The sequence below is a fragment of the Passer domesticus genome, chromosome 16 (genome assembly GCF_036417665.1).
Source record: "Passer domesticus isolate bPasDom1 chromosome 16, bPasDom1.hap1, whole genome shotgun sequence".
Lineage (NCBI taxonomy): Eukaryota > Metazoa > Chordata > Aves > Passeriformes > Passeridae > Passer > Passer domesticus.
In genome coordinates, this window is record NC_087489.1 from 8,449,324 (window position 1) to 8,467,845 (window position 18,522).

Genomic DNA, 18,522 nt, shown 5'->3' on the forward strand with positions numbered 1-18,522 from the left:
CCGTGTCTCCTGTGCTGCTGTTTCACTCAGTAGATGTTTCTAGGGATGTGGTTCCCTAAGGAAGTGGGAATCAGCAGCCTGATGGTGAGGTGTACTGCCAGGCACCAGCTCCGAGTCCAGCTGGGCACAGTTTTGGGTTCAAAGCTATTAATTTTGCCTAGGGAAAATGGGAGCAAAGTGGTGGCTAGGTTTGCATTGGGAGTGCAGTGCTTTAGGAAGAATGAGTCTCTTGGACCACATGTTGCAAGCAGCTAAATAACTTCATAGCCAGGCAGCTCCTGAATAGGTGGTGCTGCCCAGGCTTGTGAGCAGCTGACATTAGGATAGAGTAGGATAAACAAGCTGGAAAGCCATTTGGCAAAGCAGGTCTTCCCAAGCTGGATTTCATGATCATCTTTGTTACTGTCTTTCTGTACAGAGGGAACTGGGGAGCTGCTGAGTACATTTTCAGGTTGACATCATCTGAGTACAAGAGAAAGCAGTTCACTGCCCTGATCCATTTAATGCCAAACTTCAGTCAATAGGAACAATGCTGTGGAGAGAAGGAGGTTTGGCCTAATGGGTCATGAGCTGGATTCTAGCCTCCCACAGGACACTTTTCCCTGCTAGCTAATGATCTCCAGGAAGCAAAAGGCAATGCTGCTGTTCAGGATAGGCTACAGTACAGTGCAGCTCAGGTCAGGAGATTGGAACCTCAGGCAGAGCAGTTAAAACTCAATTTCCTTGCCTATATTTAAAGCAAAACTCCTGTTCTGTGGCTGCCCTGTGTTGATGATCTTTAGACTTTGCTCACTGTAAATGCAATGTAAAGCACCACCTCTTCTCTACCCTGCAGCTTCTGAACCACCTAAAATGTTTCTCAGCAGGTGAAATCACCAGCAGTGCTTTGGAAGTGGGCTGGTCTGACCCAGCATCACTGCTGATCTGTCAGGGTGCTCAGTCTGGAGCTGGCCATGGCCACGAGCAGGAGAGGGTCACCCCAGCTTTCCTCTGCCATCACTGGAAGGTTCCTAACTGGCAGCACCTCCATGTATCTCCTCAGTGTACTATGCTGTCCTCCCAGGAAGGAATGGAAATGGAGGAAATGCAGGTGGGCTCAGGCAGAGCAGGGAAAGGATGGAGGGGCTTCTTTCTTCTCTTCCATCTTTCCGGGGACACAGAGCTATCGCTGTGGCTGCAGGAAGGCCTGGTCCTTCTTAGGAGGACCAGGAGGCTCCAGACTGTGACTTGAGAAGGTTTGGACAGCCCAAATGCACTGCCAAGCCCTTGTTTTCACACTGTGCTTGTGTTTCTCCCTAGGGATGCTTCTGTGGGCTGCAGCTGGGTGGGATTCCTGCAGCTTCCTGTGCTGCATCCCACAGGAAGGGGAGAGGGAACCATTTAGCTCACAAGTGCAGTGTTAGTGCCCTGATCACTGGACCATCCTTCCTCCACCTGGCAGAGCCTTTGCTCCTGACTGTTACAGCTGTTCTAACTGAACCCTGGCCTGAGCGGTGCAGTCAGAGGGCAGGAGGTGAAGCTGGAAGGCAGTGACTGCATTGCCCTGTTCTTCTCAGGACAAGAGTGAGTCCAGCAGGCCCTGGGAGGGTCAGCCCTCTTGGTGCACTGCTGTTTCAGGCCATCTTCAAACCACACGTCTCCACCTCAGCTTTTGCATTGCAGATGTGTTTTTCAAGCAGCTTGATGTTAGTGAGCTAGACCGTAGTGCCTTACTTAGGATTTAGCAAACACTTCCAAGGAGGAGTCCTAGGGCTGCTAGCCTTTGGCCAATGTGGATGTTTCCCTGATTAGTTTGTCCTTTTAAGAGCATTTATCTCTGATTTTGCTGCTGTTTGTGCTCAACTCCCCAGACTATATAGGAACCTGCCTTGTGTTTACAGCTCCCCACATCTCTCCCTCAGTTACTTTGGCCCAGACCAGCACTCCCTCTAGAACAATGTGGGAACAGGGAATAGCTCAAACCTGCATATGCTGTGAGATGGAGAATGTTTAGGCTTCTCTTCCCAGGTGGGTCTTTTGGGTCTCACCTGCCCAGCCCCTGCAGGCCAAACTTCCTGCTCTGCTGTGGATGTTTGGCACTAGGATGCACTGCTGGGAAAATCCAAGTTTAAGAAAGCAGCCCCAAGCCTGTGGCCCATTTCCCAGCCCAGGGCCATGCTGTTTGTCTCTTCCTGGCTGCAGTGAAGCTGAGCATCCAGGTGCTGGGGGTAGCTGGTTAGTGTGGGGGGAGCCAAGCCCCCCTTGCAGAGCTCTCTGGGCTCACGTGGCCCCAGATGGTGCCCATGCCAGGGGAGTGATTGTATGAAACTGTTTACTTCTGATTTTGCTGTTTACAAGAGGGATGTGGGGTGGGTGGGGGAACAAGCCAAGCCTCAGGAGGATTGGGAACTGTGTTATCTGCACCAGCCTGCAGCAAGGCAAACATCACTGGCATCATGCAGGTGTCACGGGGATCTCCCGGCCAGCTTTGGTCCACGGGGAGGAAAGCAGAGGTGGCTGTAGCCTAGAGGGGTTAGATTAGCTCCCCTATATCCCCTTGCTGCTGTGTTTGAGGTTCAGCAGTGCTAGTGACAGATAAGAGTTACCCCTGTGGTCTTCCTCTACTCCTCAGGACCAGCTCCTTCACATATCACGGGCTCCCAGAGCCTTTCTGGAGCAATAAGATGTAAAACAAGCGTTACCATCGTCGTGGAAATCCTCCATTGTGTGCAGTGTCTGTCTCCTCCGTATGCAGTACGAGTCTGGGTTTAAGCCTGCCAAGTATCACAGGGGAGCTGCTGCAGGGCACAAACTGGGATTTGTTTCCCTGGGCTTTCTGCAGGTCAGGAGAACAGGGAAATGCTGCTGCTTTCCTTCCTCACCCCAGGCCCGTGCTGCCCAAGCCTCACACTACAGCTGCCAGGGCAAGGGTGCTGCTGGTGCCCTTTTTGGCAATGCTGGCATGGGATGGGTGAGCAGAGCTCAGTGCTCCCCTCCTCACAGCCCCCATCCCATCAGCCATGGGGAAAGCAGAGCCCCATTTCCTTTGCACAGGGATGCAGCCAGTGCTTGTGCCACTGGTGTGGGAGGAGTTGTGCCGGTGGCTCCTGTGCTCCTCAGCTGGCTACAGGCACATCCAGCGTGTGGGCTCTTCATGTCCAGAAGCATTTCTCACTTCAGGGCAGGGTGTCTGGTGGGTGTAGCTGGAAGGGAAGTGCAGGGAGCTGCTCTCTTCCAGCTGTGATCTGCCAGATCATTTCTCTGCAGCCTGCACAAATGCTTTTAGCCCTGAGGGTGTCTAGGCTGCTGGAAGAGCTCACAGGGGCCACACGGGAGTGCCTGGTGGCCCCAGCCTGGCACCTATTCCCTGCAGCTGCCCAGGCCAGCATGAACCTTCAGCTCACTCAGCCAGCAGAAAACAGCAGCTTTGCAGGGTGAGCTGCTTCACTGCCACACCAGAGGGGTTCTGGGTGAGCCCCAGGATGGGGGCTCATGACTGCCCCAACCCTGCTGAGGGCTCTCCCTGCTCCCCACAGCTCCTGTGCTGAGCTAGCAAGAGCAAAAGGCTTAAACCCAGACTCCAGACTAAAGATAATATTAGTAAATGAATCTGTATTTTTCTTTTTTTTTTTTTTTTTTTTGCACAGAAGCTGGTTATCTAGGACCTATGTGTGAACAACTTTATATAAATATTTTTTGTACTTGGTTTCCTTGGGTTGAAATGTTTTATTTAAGTTTTTTGAACACTGTGGATCCCCTGATGTGTATGAATGGCAGAGGCTTTGTAAATTAAGGGACGTTTGTGTGAATAAAGCTATTTGATGGGGTTGAAAAGCCACACACAACTTGAAAGGTGAGCTCTATGTGTTTGTCCTTTGCTGTGCTGCCAGCAGTGGGGTTGAAAAGGTGTCCCTGGCAGCAGTGGGCAGACCAAGGCCCTAAAGTAGCACTGGCTCCATCCTGGAGGGCAGGTCCAGCTAAGCCTGAGCTGGAACTGGGCTAGCTGGACTGACCTCGGGGCTTAGGGCAGTAAACCAAGGCAGCCTGGCCAGGGCCAACCAGAATGTGGCTCCCTGGCATGCGGCACTTGTGGCCCTTTATCCTTGCCCTGGATTAGGATTAGCCCCGTTCCTGATGCAGACACCAAGTAGGACATTGTGATTAGTGGGACAGGCAAGCTTGGCCTCTGCCTGTACAGAAACACCTCCCCATCCTGCTCCTTCCTCCCCATGTGGCCACAAGCTGGCAACCCCATGGTTCAGGAGCCACAAAGGACCAGCAGCCCCTCACCCAGCTGCCACCAGGAGGTACCTGCAAACCCCACAAGGAAAATGCCCAGCAGAACTGCCACTTGAGTAGCCACAATCAGTTTCTCCCTTTGCACAGATCCTGTGCCCCAAATCCCAGATAACCCCTGGTCACAGCTGGGAGCCTCCGGTGCCACAACTGCCATCCACGACGAGAAAAGCATCACGAGCCTGAGCCGCACCCTGCAGCCACGAGGAGTTTTCCTGTGGGTGATGCCCACAGCAGCCTGGGGCCAGCCCGGGCCGGCGTGGGACACAGGACGTGCCGGCACCCTGGGCCTTGCGTAACGGCCCCGCAGCCTCGCCCGACCCGCTGGGACGTGCAGGGCAGCCAGGGCCCCGCTCCGCTCCCCTGCGGCAGCCCCAGCCTGGCCCTGGGCTCCCCCCGCACGGCCGTCAGCATTGTGCGCCTTAATCGCCGCCGACAGGCACCGAAAATGGATGTTTTCAGCCCGGTGGGGCCGCGGGGAGGCTGGCAGACCGCAGCCGGAGCGATGCCCAGGGGCCCCAAGCTGGGTTTCCTCCCCCTCCCTGCTGGGCACCCACTGTGAGGGGCAGCCTGGGGGGCTCAAACATCCCCCCCGGTCCTGCCCAGAGCATCCTGCCTGCAGGCAGGGAAGGGGCTGCGTTGGCTCCAGTCACACTGCCCCCCAGACTGTCCCTGTCCTGGTGACAAGTGCAGCTGCAGGGACCCGCTGTGCTACACTGCTGATCCCCACCAAATGCAGGCACCCCCAAAACCTCTGTTGCAAATGCTGTGGCACCTCCAAGAACACTTCTGCTCCTGTGACTTCCCCCTGGTTTAAGCTACACCGGTGACAAGGATCATGTTGACTCCAGGCTCACGGCATCTCGCTCGTCTCCGTGACCAGAACAAAATGTGCTCCGTGAGCCCCACGGCCCCTGACTCCCAGCTCAGCCCTTGCAAATGGGATGAAACTGAACCCCAGCAGGAGCTTGGGCTTGGAGCCTGGCTCAGCTCTCACGTGTGCTGCAGGTAAGGAGCTGGTAAGGGCAGGTGACCACACAGCACAGCAGAAAACACCATTAATGAGGAAGTTGATGTCAGTCACCAGGAGAGATGTTTCACTCTGGATTTGCTCTCTGGAGACCTGCTATTTCATATGCAAAGAGGTTTGCTGAACTCCACAAAGGTGCTTCAAGCATTTGACAGCTGACAGAATCCCCCAGGAGCCACCTGCCCTGTGCTCCTCAGGGACCAGGAGTGGGGCACATGCTGGGGCAGAACTGCACGTGGCCAAGGCCACAATCAGGCAGCAGGGCCAGGGTGGGAAAGGCAAGGACAGCCCTGGCAGCCACTCTGGCCATGAGGCCAGTGACAGTCCTGAGTGCCAGCACCAACCTCACCTGGCAGGATTAAACCTCAGAGAAGAGGTGAGGTGCTGCTGCAGCCGTGGCTTTGCTCTCCTCGCTCCTTGCACACAGGAGCATTTTCAAGAGCCTCCTCTCCACAGAGGCTGTGTTTTACAGCTGAAGCACTAAGTCATTCATCATAAAACAAGTCCATATTTCTTTTAAGATCTCCTGAGCTCCTCAAGCAGCAGCCACTTCAGCAGCCCTCGCTGGGCCAGAGCGACACCAGCTCAGATGGAAGCTGCTGCTTGAGCTGGTGGGAGGAGAGCAAGGTCCATTGTATCGGCAAAGGACGTTCATTTGCCTCATCCCCACACTATAAATTGCTCCACTTGCCCGTGTCAGGCACCAGCACAGCAGAGGATGAACAGCTAAAGCTGCACTAAGCCCACACACTCCATTGAGCCGGGAGATGACTCAGAGGAGGCTCTCGGTGCGGGCGGAGGTGACAATGAACACAAGGGACAAAAGCTGAGTGAGCAGGGACTCTGCTCCCCCCACTGACCCACTGTGGGGCAGAAGCCTGGACCCTCCTCACCCTCTGCCCCCCTGTTCAATGGCAGGACAGTCCTGAGGGTCCTCGGACAGCCCACCCCAGTGCTCTGCCACACAGCAGACAAGGCTGTGGATGGCACCAAACTTAAATACATTTTATCACATTGTACACAATATCCCAGCAGGTCCCCAGCTCAGACAGGAGCAGTGCAGCCCCCCGTGTGTGTGGAATGGCCGTGGCCCCCATCTTTCCTCCTGCAGAACCCAGGCAGCCCTGCCCAGGGGACCCTGGGGATGGAGCAGGGGGAGCAGCATTGCCCAAACCACCTCCTGATTCCACCCAAGGCTTCAAAAAAATGTAATTTTTGCCTGCAATCTGTCTCAAATGCATTGTGCAGTCTGCCCACCCCACGCACACCCCACCTGCCTCTCCCCACAGTAGGGACTGCACGTGGCAGCAGCAGCAGCTTCACCCAGAGCCACTTCGGGTCAGTCTCAGTTCCGTGAACAAAAGCTGCTTCCCCAGCTCGTTTCCTGACAGAGCTGATGGCCTGTGCCCCTCTGGGGACCCAGAAATTGCTGGGAGGCAGCAAGGGAGGGAATTAAGAACTATTTCCTCTGCCAGAGATAAGATCTCTAAACAAGCTTCTCAGCCAAGAACTTTAATTTTTTTTTTATTTTACAGGTTTTGCAACGGAATCTTATTCTCCAGAATTGCATCCGCCTCCAACCCCACTTAGAGCTGCCAAAGCCTGCACTTCCCCCGGGACCAGCCTGCAAGCAGCAGAGATGGATGGCATGACATGGGCATGACTTCACCCTTCTGTCCTGCTGCTGGAGCCAGGGGCTGTCAGGATTCCCAGAGGGACCCCCCTGCTCTGGCCCTGTGCTGCAGCCCCTCCAGCCCCCCTGGATCAACCCCCAGACCAGAGCCACGGGGTGCCACAGCCCCTGCCCCAGCTTTGGGACCGGGGGGAGCATCCTCAGGGTCCCTGCCCCAGCCTGAGGCCCTGGGGAGAGCATCCCTGTGAGCAGCAAGACAACATCAAAGCCCAAGCTCACTCAAGCTCTGACTCTGCTCCCTCCGCACAAATCCAGCCCCACAGTCACTCCTGTTAGCCCAGGAAGGGCCACTGTCTGTGGTCATGTGAAAGATGCTCGTGACCCCTGAAAAGCTTTCTGGGAAGCAGTGAGGGCACTAAACTGGCTGTGCAGAGTTCACCTCCCCTTCTCCACAAACCCAAGCAGGTCATCATCTCTCTGTGCGCCTCAATCCCTCCCTGAGGCACAGACATGCCCCAGTCACACGCACAAATGATCCCCAAACCACTGTAGCATTCAAGAAATAAAAGCCCCTGCCTTGCTCCTGCCCTGGCGGTTTGCAGTCCCCCTTGCTTGGAGGCTGTTGTGGGATCAAACGCTTCAGGCTGATTTATCCACGGGACACGGAAGCCCAGACAGATGGGAGGGAGCACAAACCCAGCCGGGCGATAAATCACAGCAGGGCAGCTCTGCCTGCCTGCTCTGCGGCTGTGCCGGGCACAGCGCTCCCAGCGGGATCGATGCTCGAGCCCGGAGCTGTGTCCATGTCCCTTCCCTGGGGAGGGCAGGCATCCAGCTGCACCCCGGCATCATCCCTGCCGTGCTCCCCGCCAGGCACAGCCCGGGAATAAAGCTGCAGGCTCAGCAAGTTCCCACTTCCCGTCTTTGCTCTCCCCCATCCAAGGAAACGCGACCCCCTTGGGAAGTTTCCTGGAAAAAGGGGAGGCACACTCGCTGCTGGGATGCGGCTGCCAGCAAGGGATGTCTCGTGGGATGCGGGACAGGACAACCTGCCTTGACCTTACGCTCAAGGACGTCTGTCTTGCAAAGCTCAGCACAGCACAAAGGGATGCGAACGGGCTTTTGATGAGCTTCCAGCAAGATAAAGGAGCTCCCCTGACCCCGCTCCATCTCCATCTTCCTGAGCGAGACCATCAATAACCCAGCGCTGCGGCTCAGACGGGCTCTCGGCTCTCATGTCCACGCGTGCTGGAATTAATGTCACGGCTGGAGAAAGGAGGGGGAGCCCACTCCAGGGGTCCCCTTTGGTGCCAAGACTTGTCCGGGATGTCCATCCATCAGCAGGGGAGGAAAGCAGAGCCTACAAGGCAAATGCTCCTGAGGAAATCGGGGGCTCTCAGCCCTGCGTGATCGTGAGGCTCAGACCAGAGATTTTTGTCCCAAACCCCCAAATTTATTGACCTGCTCTATGCAAAAAGCCACTACAAACTCTGGCACGTCCAGGCTTTGGGGCTCGCTCCTCGGGTGCCATTAGTGGGTGTAATGAGCTGGAGATAATTGCTGCCTCGAGGACACAATTAACTCTTTCCTGCCCTGGTCCAGCTGGGGCTTTTGCATCCCACAAGAGCAATTCCCTCCCTCCTTCCCCCGGGTTCCTTAGTAAACTTCAATTCCTCTTCCTTCTCAAAGTGAACCTCTGAATCAGAGTCTGACGAACACCACGAGTTCAGTGATGTGTGGCTGTGATTTAGAGTTGGAATATATTTGGAATGTATAATTTATTTCAGGTATCTGAGGCACCAGAGAAACTGGGAGCAGGCAGTGAGTAAATCAGTCATAGCCTTGTGATGATGGGGGCTGCAGCCTTTATGTTGCTCTGAAAATCCTGCTTGCACGCAGCCAGGTGAATATCGTGGAGGATGGATAAAATCTGGGGCTGCAGGGATAACTCAGGCACCCTGGAGGAGGTGATGTTGGCAGATTTAATGACAGCGCTGCCATTGGGACACAAGCTCTAGCAGAAAGGGCAGTGTTGCACACTGGAACAGGGATCACACTGAACCAGGTGCTGCCCAAAGAGCTGCTCCAAACCTGGCACCCACCTCCACCTGCCAGGTACCACCTGGAAACTGCAGAAGAGGAGCCAGGCACAAAGTCCACCCTCCTCCCTGCCTCTGTGGTTGTTGCCTTTACAGCAAATCCTCTTTTTCAGAAATGCAGATGTGAAATATGAAGACAGAAATTGCCAGCGACTTTTAATTTGGGTTCTGCCAATTTTTCTGTTCCAGCTATTGATTTTCCATAAAGATTAATCCTTGCTTCCAGCCTTCTCTGACAGGCACTATCTGGATGTTTTGCTTACCCTGAGTGTGGAAATATATGTTTTATTAAGTGTCAGAACTCACTAATGAAAAGAAGGAGAAAAATCAATTGTCTGCTTATATCTTGATCTCAGACAGGACTAACAAGTTCTTTATTTTGATGCTGTGGACAAGACAGGCAGAGTGACAAACAGGGTGACAGTGGCTGTCAGTTCTGTCACAGAGACAGCTCAGCTGATGAGGGGGGCAAAGGGTTACATGGTGTTGGAGGCTTCAAACACATTTGTATGTGTATTAATTCAAAGAGATTCATAAAATGCTACAAAATCCTATAGTTGAATTGATCTCTGTTGCACAGGGATGGAAAAAACTAAAATTTCAGCTGTAGACTCTAAACAGGTTTACTCTCCCATTCCTAAAACCAAGAAAACAGCTTGGCCAGCAGCTCAGGCTAGGGACAGCCAAAGGGATTCCCTTTTCCCACGCTAAAGTTGGGATTTGGGTTAGTATTTTTGGCAGTAGAAGTACAAGCAAGCTCAGTGCAAGTCTCTCAGTGCAAGCCTTCTCCAGCCATAAAGCCCATTCCAAACAGGCACCGTGCTGTTCTCAGGTGAGCACTGAGGCTCCTTCCAGCAGCCACCCTGTGATTGCATGATTCCATGATTCCTCCTTGGGCATCTGGCACAGGGCCCAGCTGGAGCAGGAGTCAGGGCAAGCTGGACCTCCACAGGACTCTCCTCACACCCTCAGAGCACCAAGGCTGATTGGAAAGGACAGCTCCATTTCCCAGCACACACCGTCCAAACAACAGGGTCGAGACCCATGACACGAGCAGGAATATTTGTTTCCCACAGAAACTTCGTGTAATTATCAAATACTAATCTCTGCTGGCCCTCCTCTCCGAACAAGGCTACCAACCTGCTTTGACTCATATTTGTTATCTCCCTTGTCTGTTAGAGGATCACACCTGACAGTTGTATAGTTAATCTCTTGGCAGCTGTGAAATGAAATGGTAAGCTCTGGCTGCCTTGAGAAGATGCATTGATTTCTTAAAATGACACATCGCCTCCTCCCTTGATGTTCAAGCAGGAGCCCAGGGCTGGCGTTATGAATCCTGCCTGTCATTCAATTAAAAAAGCCTAGCAGAGATGGTCCAGCTGAGCACACCAGACAGCATTAAAGCTAAGCCCTGACCCAAAGATTTAATAACAGGGAGTATGAAGGCACCTGCAGCCCCAGAGGCCTGGCCAGTTTGCTGATGAGTTCAGCAGTTGTGGTATGGAGCTTGCCACCTTGAACCAGACAAGGCACTCTCCTCTCCACAGCAGCACAGCCAGCTGGGCAGCCAGTCCCACAGGAAACAGAGCAGCAAAATCCCTTCCTTCCCAGAAGGAAGTTCGCTGCACTTAATGGAGCATTTTATATCCTGTTTCAGCACAGCTCTTTCCTAAGGATTATGTGTTTAACAAAACTCTTGACACTGTGTGTCAAGAGTCTTGACAGCCTCAGTCTCACTGTGGAGAGTGAAGCGCTGGTGTCTGGCCTCAGATGGACTTTGCAAGATCCTCCCCCAAAAAGCCCCCATTTGCAGCAATGCCATAAATCCCAGAGGGCTTTATCTGAGATTTAGACGGGATATTAGGAAGAAATTCTTCCCTGTGAGGGTGGTGAGGCCCTGGCACAGGCTGCCCAGAGAAGCTGCTGTGAGTGTCCAGGTTGGACAGCGCTTGGAGCACCCTGGTCTAGGGGAAGGCGTCCCTGCCCACGGCAGGGGGGTGGAACAAGGTGACCGTGCAGCCCAGGCCATGCTGCGAGGCTGTGATTTCACGGTCCCACCGGGCTGCGTTCCACCTTCCCCGGTTCCGCCGGGCCATTGTGATGCAGCGGCGGGCACCGAGCGCCGCGGTGCCGCCCCGTGTCACCGCCGTGTCACCGCTCCGCAGACGCCGCAGGCACGTCTGGTAGCACGGGCAGAGCAGAGCCGCTCTCCCCACGACGCCCGGTGTCACCGAGCCTGGAGCCTCCGAAGGTCCGAGGGACGGGCCGGGGGGGAAGGCGGCTGGCAAGGGGATTAGTGGGATTTACCGCCATCGCTGCCCGCGGCTGGGGCGTGGAACGGCATGAGCTTTAGGGTCTTTGCAAGCCAAACGACTCCGTGAATTACGGGGGGGAGGGTATGAACGATTCCAGGGGGTAACGATTCCATTTTCGGCCGCGGCTCCCCAGGCCGAGGGGTCGCCGTGGCAACGGCCGCGTCCTGCGGGGCCGGGCCGGGCCGGGCCGCGGGGGGATCCGGCCGGGCCGCGCTGGGCCCGGAGCGCCTGACACAGCTCCGGGGTGTGAACAGCACCTGGACACGGCTCCCGGGGTGTGAGCAGCACCTGGACACGGCTCCCGGGGTGTGACAAGGTGGGCCGGGCCCGAGGGGGCAGCCCCTGGGTGCCCCTGCGGCCTCCCCAGAGCCCGGCCTGGGTGAACGCAGAGCCCTCACGAAACCCTCCCTGGGCGGTGCGGCTCCCCCCGGCTGCAAACAGAGCAGCACTGCGGGGAATGCAGCCAGCCCTCCCTGGCAGGAGGGAAAAAAATAGGGATGTAACAACATGGGGAAAAGCGAGGGAAAATAAGCACAATGACAGCTCGGTCTGTGGGCAAACACATTGCTCGGCAGAGCCAAATCCCTCCAAGAGTGGGGAATGTCACCTGGCACATGTGCTGGTCCTGCTGCTTCGTACACGATGCGGGGAGCTGGCACTGCTTTGGTTTAGGTCGGGTTTTTTTGTGGAAAGAAAAAAGTGAAAAGGAAATACAGTTTGTTTTTCTTCAGTTGACAGCTCTCTTGGAAGATAAAGTTGCAAATGAATGACTTACTATAAACTGTGGTGCAGCTCAGGGCCAGACAGCTGAAAGGTTTACAAATGCTTGGAATTCCTATGAGGAAGTGTTATTAGCTCTGTTATGAATTTAGGGAAAATGAGGCCAAGAAAAATGGCTTTGTTAAGTAGATCTCACCATCTAGCTTCTACAGGGCATGTAAGAATTAAGATATCCCAATTAAATCTTGGTTTCAGAATACTGCATTTATTTTGTTTTCAAATCAAGTGTATTCAGCTTGTGAAAGCCACCTAAATATCCATCTGGGTTTTCGTTACAGTATCACTGACAACAGGGACACAGGCATTTATTTAGCTAATTGCTGTTTGTGGTACATAAGCTGTGTGAGCCACAGGCACTTCAGCTAAAGCACAACACAGAAACACCTTCCACCTTGGCACAGATGGCACCATCAGCCAGGACGCATCTTTGCCAGTAAATGAAGTACAAAATCATCCCAGAATGGTTTGAGTTGGAAAGGACCTTGAACACATTTCATTCCAATGCCCTGCCATGGGCAGGGACACCTTCCACTATCCCAGGTTGCTCCAAGCCCCATCCAGCCTGGCTTGGAACACTTCCAGGGATGGGCCAGCCACAGGCTTGTCTGTGCCAATGCCTCACCACCCTCACAAGTAAGAATTTATTCCCAATATCTAATCTAACCCTGCCCTCTGTCAGTTTGAAGCCATTCCCCCTTGTCCTGTCACTCCAGACCCCTGTAAACAGCTAAGATTAAGCCAGCAGAGTTTAGCTGTGTATAAACACCCCCACAGCAAACTGTTACCTGTTTAGAGGTGCTTTGCGTGTGTGTCATCCTCTTGCTGTACATTGCAGAAAATCCAAGTAGACCTTACGGTCTGAGATGATTCAAACTAAGCCCAAAGACAGGGAAAGCAGCACATCACAGAAAACACTGTCAGGTTGAGATTGTCAATCCACTGGTGAAGGTAGAAGCACAAGGAGAACACTGTCATTCCTCTGGGAAGCTGTCGTGAGGTGGCACTCAGTGGATGGTGTTGTTCTGCCTGCTGCATTCCAGCTCGTGTGGGGGCAGAGGGTTAATTTGAATCACCAATGTGATTATGTAGCTGTAGGAACTGGCTGAGAAGATGGGCCTCAAACCTCAACAGCCTGGCAGATTACAAAGAGAAAAATAGGCATCTCCAGAGAGGCAGAAGAATGGAAAGAAATTGCTTACAGGAGTACAAAGGCAGCTAATTAGAATGAAACAAGATAATAAGATAGGGAGAAATTTTGGCAGAGTATATCAGAGAATAGTTCCTGTCAGTGAATCTATTAAGCAGAGGTAGAACCTCTCAAGGGCAGGTAGAGGGAGACCAGTTGGAACACATATAAGTAGAGGATACAAAGTATTAGACACCAGACAAGTATAAAGGAAAATTCCTCTGGAACTAGATCTAGTCTGACAGTTCTTTATAAGCTAAGCTTTAATTAAGAGATAAGAGTCACAGCCATGATTGTACTCCCTTCACATCTGCTTTTCCTTTGGTTCTTAATGTTATTATTGTTGCTTTCCTACACAGCACCCAAGCTTTGGAAACATGGCTAAGGTTTTGCATGAGACTGAAACCACTCCGGACAGTACCCCACCCAGAGAAGAACAGGACGACAATGCCAGCATGAAGCAGTACCTGAGAAACAAAAACCTTGTTCTGGATTTCCTGCGCTCTGACCTGAACCCACACCATCTCCAGTACCACTGGAACAAAGTTCATCTTCTGAAGAAGTGTTACTTTTACTTGAAGTTTGAGCCCAGACACGTGTGCGTGAGAGACCAGAACAATATGATGATTTTTGCTGACATCTTGCAAATAGCAAACCCCTGCCAACTCCAGAAGATCAAGAAGGTGGGGAAAAAACAGACTGAAATCCAGCTGGCACTTTTAACTGAGCTGTTGGAGCAGCTGGAACGAGGTCGGGAGGAGCTGAGCCGTTACGTACAGATCTGTGACGTAGAAGCTTTCCTCTCCCAGTGGGACTTGAACATAAAGAGAGTGCTCAAGCTCTCCATGTTTTTCAATAAGCTCATTTCCTTGGAAGAGCCAAGGAAGCTGCATGTCAAGCACAGTTTGGTGTCACAGATACATCTCGGAGGTGCTCTACACCCTCCCATTACTTTTTCTCTCTACACCAAGAAGCCGCCGATTTTTGATCGGATAGAGTCGTTCGCGTGCCAGACCTGGGCCCAGCTCAAGTGGTTCACTGAAAGTCAGGAGTCACACCTGGAACGGTGGCAGCTGGAGATCAAGCTGGTGACAGACGACAGTCAGACAGAACCAGGATACGGCCGGACCCAGGAAGTCATCTCCAACCCGTGTGTAATCAACCACCTGCTGCCCGGCAGGTTGTACGAGTTCAAAGTGAGGAGATCCGACACTCACACGCTCGTCTACTCGCAGTGGCACGACTGCATTATATTGAAGACAAAAACTCACCCTGCTGAAGACGCCAAGGAAGCCCCCAACCGCAGCCTGATGAGGCGGCTCACAAGACCGACTCCCTCAGTTTAATGGTTTAATGAAAAAGATGAGTAAGAGTAATTAAAAATAAATTGTTTAAACAGTTTGCTTTAAATCAAACTCGTTGTGTTTTCAACAGCGATTGTACAGGTGCCTTCCCAAAATCTCTCCAGGTTAGCAGTAACCCATTAGAAATTTCTCACAAAAAACATCTTTAGGCAGCATTTGGGACTCAGTTTTGTCCCACTGCCAGAGGCAGTGGTGGGAGCAGCCAGAACCAGAAAATCTTGCAGGACACCTCTGAAGCAGAGCACAAGAGACAGAAACATCTCTACCATCCAGTGCTTTCCATCCACTGAAGGATGCTCAGTGTCAACTTCTTCCAATGATGTTTTGGGTTTGTATTGTCCTTCTTCCAAAATAACTGAACTGGACTCTTAAGATCTTCAAATCACCCACCCAGACTTATGTCCATCACTGGTTTCTCTCACCCTCTACACCCTGTGCCATATAGGTACCTAAGCATGACTTCACCCCTCTATAGTGCATGAAAAGATCATTTTAATTAAAAAAACACCAACCAAAACCCAACAATAAATCCCCAAGCCTCCCAACAAAAAGGGAAGGGTAATACATCAATATGTAAAAAATTATTTTCTGCCAAAAACCTGCAGTTAATGTTAATTTTCTTTTTTACCATTTCATTCAGTCCAAACAGAGCTGTCCCCACACAGATTCTAGTCAAACCATCACATGAACAGACCTTTTAGTAATAAAATTTATTATTTAAATAAATTCAAATAATTTTTACAATTATGGCTTAAATATCAAAAAAGGAATGTTGAGATTCATTCTTATGAACAGTCAAAGCAGATAAAAATATTGGTATCCAAAAGGTCATTTGAGGTTTGCTGCGAGTCACAGACATACAAAAGATAAAAACCTGCCCCATTTCAAGTTCCTTAATTCAGACTTCATGACACTTGACATTTCATTTCTATTTTTAAAAACCCCACCGATTTATTGCAGTAAATTGATTGTCCTACACAGATCTGTCCAAATCCTCAAAATCAGTCCAGCCTGCCTGGTGCTGGGCTCACCACTGGCTGCCTGCACAGGTTCCCCTTGTTCAATTTGTGCTCGAGCTCTAGCTAGTGCCCAGGAAATTCAGTTAATGCTGTTGGATGAACTGACATTTGTGTCCTGCAGCCATGTGCTTTTGTCTTTGAGTGTGGAGAACACAGAGCCTGTGACTGGACAGATGCCCTGGGCACCAGGCTGCCAGGGTGTTCCTACTGGGATTACCAAAAGTTTGGTATTTTAAGAATATTGCTCGAACATGAAATTCTTCCAAAAGTAAATTCAAAACTCTGCATGCAAATGAAACCAGGCTAATTTGGACTTTTTTTCCTCTATTGATTTCTATGATTCATTCCATGAGCATAAGGACAAGAACATGATACTCAGCTACAGTCTATAAAAAGTTTAATTGCACTTTCTGCTATCCCTGACTATTGCACGACCAGCTCTCCAGGAACCTGCTGACAGCACCAGCAGTCCGAGGGCCCAGCCTGGCTGTAACTGCTGCTTGGGTGCATTTCCTAATCACCAGTTATAAAATACATCCTCAGAGGAAAAAAAAATAACACGTATGTTGACTTGCAACACAGACCAAGCAAAACATTTCATGCTACCTCCGTGGAGTAGAAATAAACATTTTTTTCCCACTAAGAACAAAGGGAGTTGCTTTATGAGGACTCTCTCTTGGCCAAATCCCCTCCAAGAGCACTGACTAAGCCACTACATCAGGGGTGAGTCTCCTTGTTTGTGTTACATGTATGAAATAACCAGCACAAAACCCAGGGGAGAAACTCTTCACTTAAAGGAGATAGTGAAAATGAGAGCCACTGGTTCTAAAGGAACCAAGGTGGTTTGTTAAATGAAGCTGGCACCATGCTAAAGTAGTTATCCCAATAATTCCAGCATTTTTTGCAATTCTCTATAGAATCTTTGGAGCTAGGTGATTTCATTTCAATTGTCCACAGAATGATCCACAGACAATCTTATTTTGGAATTGCAATAATATTTGCTAATCAGGCTGGTGCAGAATCTTTTAAGATCCCACACAGGATGACTTCAAAGAGGAACAATTAATTTTACACCTTACCAGCTTTTACCAAGCATCTTTAGAACCAGCAGGAGATACTTCCTATGGGTTTTTATCCTTCAGGGAATTGCCAGCCATATGCCCACTATTATGCTTCAGTAGGACAAGAGCAAGCCTGGGTGGTCTTTGGCACACAGCTCAAACCCCCCAAGGGCAGACTGCAGGAAGGTAGATTAAGGAAGAGAACAACACAACCTCCCCATAGGTTCTGGAGGCAAGTCTAACACAGAGTCATGAGAAGAAACACAGAGTTAAATCAAGACTTTTCCAGACACAATGCTTTTCTATTGCCATTCTTCCACATGGGAAAGAGCCACGCTGGATTTCAGTTGCAAACAGGACAAAATTCCTCTTGCCGTAGTGCTGTGACATCACAGGGATCCACACCACAAGGAAAACTTGTGTGATTGCATCTCAGCTCCATCCCACATGAACACCTAAGGACTGCCAAGCATGTGGTTTGGGGAGAGCTGAGGCAGGCACTTCATACATTCAGAATTGAAATGAGATAAAAGACACCCTCCCTCAAAACTGTCATGCTTCCAAAAGCAGCTCCATGATTCTCAGAGGCACCATTCACCACAACACCAGCCACATGTCACTGGGTGAAAGCAGCCTCTCTGGTGAACCACAGCTTCCAGCTCACAGCAGCTTGGCTACAGAAAATATAAAAATACATTATACACATACACTCCTTCACTGCTCTTAAAAACTCAGGCCATAAGGCTGTGAAGCAAATTCACAGAGTTAAAAGTTAATAAATTAAAAGCAGCTTTAAAAAAAGTGGGGTAGGAAAGGGAGGGGGGATCAACAGGAGATTTCAAATAAAATTCTGAACAGTTTAAAATGGGCTGACAAATCCCAATGTTTCCTGGTAGGAGAGGTCCCCGCTTTTCATTGCCTTTATGCTGGTGAGGACAACTCCTTTGTACAAAGAACACGTAAATCTATTTACAAAATCACCTTGGCCTTGCCGCTGCGATATTTACACGCTCAAAGAACATCATTTTGGCTAGACAAAGAGTGGTGCATGCATCTCTCATTGCTTTTCTCCTTCACTTAAAAAAAAATGGTAAAAAGTGAGAAGTCTTAAAAATCTTCTGTCCTTGGATTTAAAATGAGAGGCAGTACTCAGAAGCTTTGGTCCTCCATGGCAAACAGCATCTTGCTGCGCTGCTCTGCTGCATGCAGTCGTTCCACCCCGATGAACAGACTGAGCATTTGATCCCCAAAGTGCAACCCTGACAGCTGGAGCAAATATTTGGTCCCCCCCAAACTGCAGCTGCAGTAGGATGAGGGTTCTGCTGAGCAACTTACAGTTACAAAAATAGTATCATCATCAGTAAAGTCACATGCCCATCATCTATCTCCAATGCCTTTTTGGTTTGCTAGAATTGAAAGCTCCTGCCCAAGATTGCACTGATTAAAAACACCTCAAGATGCTGAAGCAGACGCTGAAGCTGAGTTGTCATGGTGCAGGAAGCTCCCAGATCCCCCGCTGCATTTGGCTCCGTAGGTCATTGAAAAACGGAAAGATTTGGTCCTTCCCAAGGCACACATAATGCAGTTCAGGCAGAGGGCCCATCCTCACCGCAAGAGGGCTGAGTTCCTCCTGACACGGATCTCCTGCGCTGCAGTGCAGCTGTTGTGGTGGTAGTAATGCTGCAGCAGTCTCTTCCACAAAGGGTTGCACTCCAGGAGGTACCGGTTCCCTGTGGGCAGAGGGATGGGGACAGCAGGTT

The 18,522-nt window shown here is 51.2% G+C and overlaps 2 protein-coding genes across 6 annotated transcripts in view; one reads left to right on the forward strand and one right to left on the reverse strand.

Annotated features, from left to right (window-relative positions):
* Positions 1-11,140: 11,140 nt before the first annotated feature.
* Positions 11,141-14,733, forward strand: FNDC11 (fibronectin type III domain containing 11). Of its 3 annotated transcripts, none has more exons than XM_064391248.1 (2): positions 11,141-11,288; positions 13,678-14,733. In XM_064391248.1, the coding sequence occupies exon 2, from the start codon at positions 13,696-13,698 to the stop codon at positions 14,662-14,664; it is 969 nt and encodes a 322-aa protein (XP_064247318.1). In that variant the 5' UTR covers positions 11,141-11,288; positions 13,678-13,695; the 3' UTR covers positions 14,665-14,733. The 3 variants fall into 3 exon arrangements, with proteins under 3 accessions (XP_064247318.1, XP_064247319.1, XP_064247320.1); XM_064391249.1 differs by lacking the exon at positions 11,141-11,288 and adding an exon at positions 11,513-11,668; XM_064391250.1 differs by lacking the exon at positions 11,141-11,288 and adding an exon at positions 13,208-13,343.
* Positions 14,734-14,972: 239 nt separating this feature from the next.
* The window catches only part of HELZ2 (helicase with zinc finger 2), a 29,945-nt gene continuing 26,395 nt past the window's right edge, over positions 14,973-18,522 (reverse strand). For all 3 annotated transcript variants that reach the window (XM_064391193.1, XM_064391194.1, XM_064391192.1), the window contains exon 20: positions 14,973-18,492. In XM_064391193.1, the coding sequence (XP_064247263.1) occupies positions 18,368-18,492 (125 nt within the window). In that variant the 3' untranslated portion in view covers positions 14,973-18,367. The remainder of the gene's footprint in view (positions 18,493-18,522) is intronic.

Coding starts and splice junctions, on each gene's coding strand:
- FNDC11 (XM_064391248.1), top strand. CDS start 13,696: ATGGCTAAGGTTTTGCATGAGACTGAAACCACTCCGGACAGTACCCCA.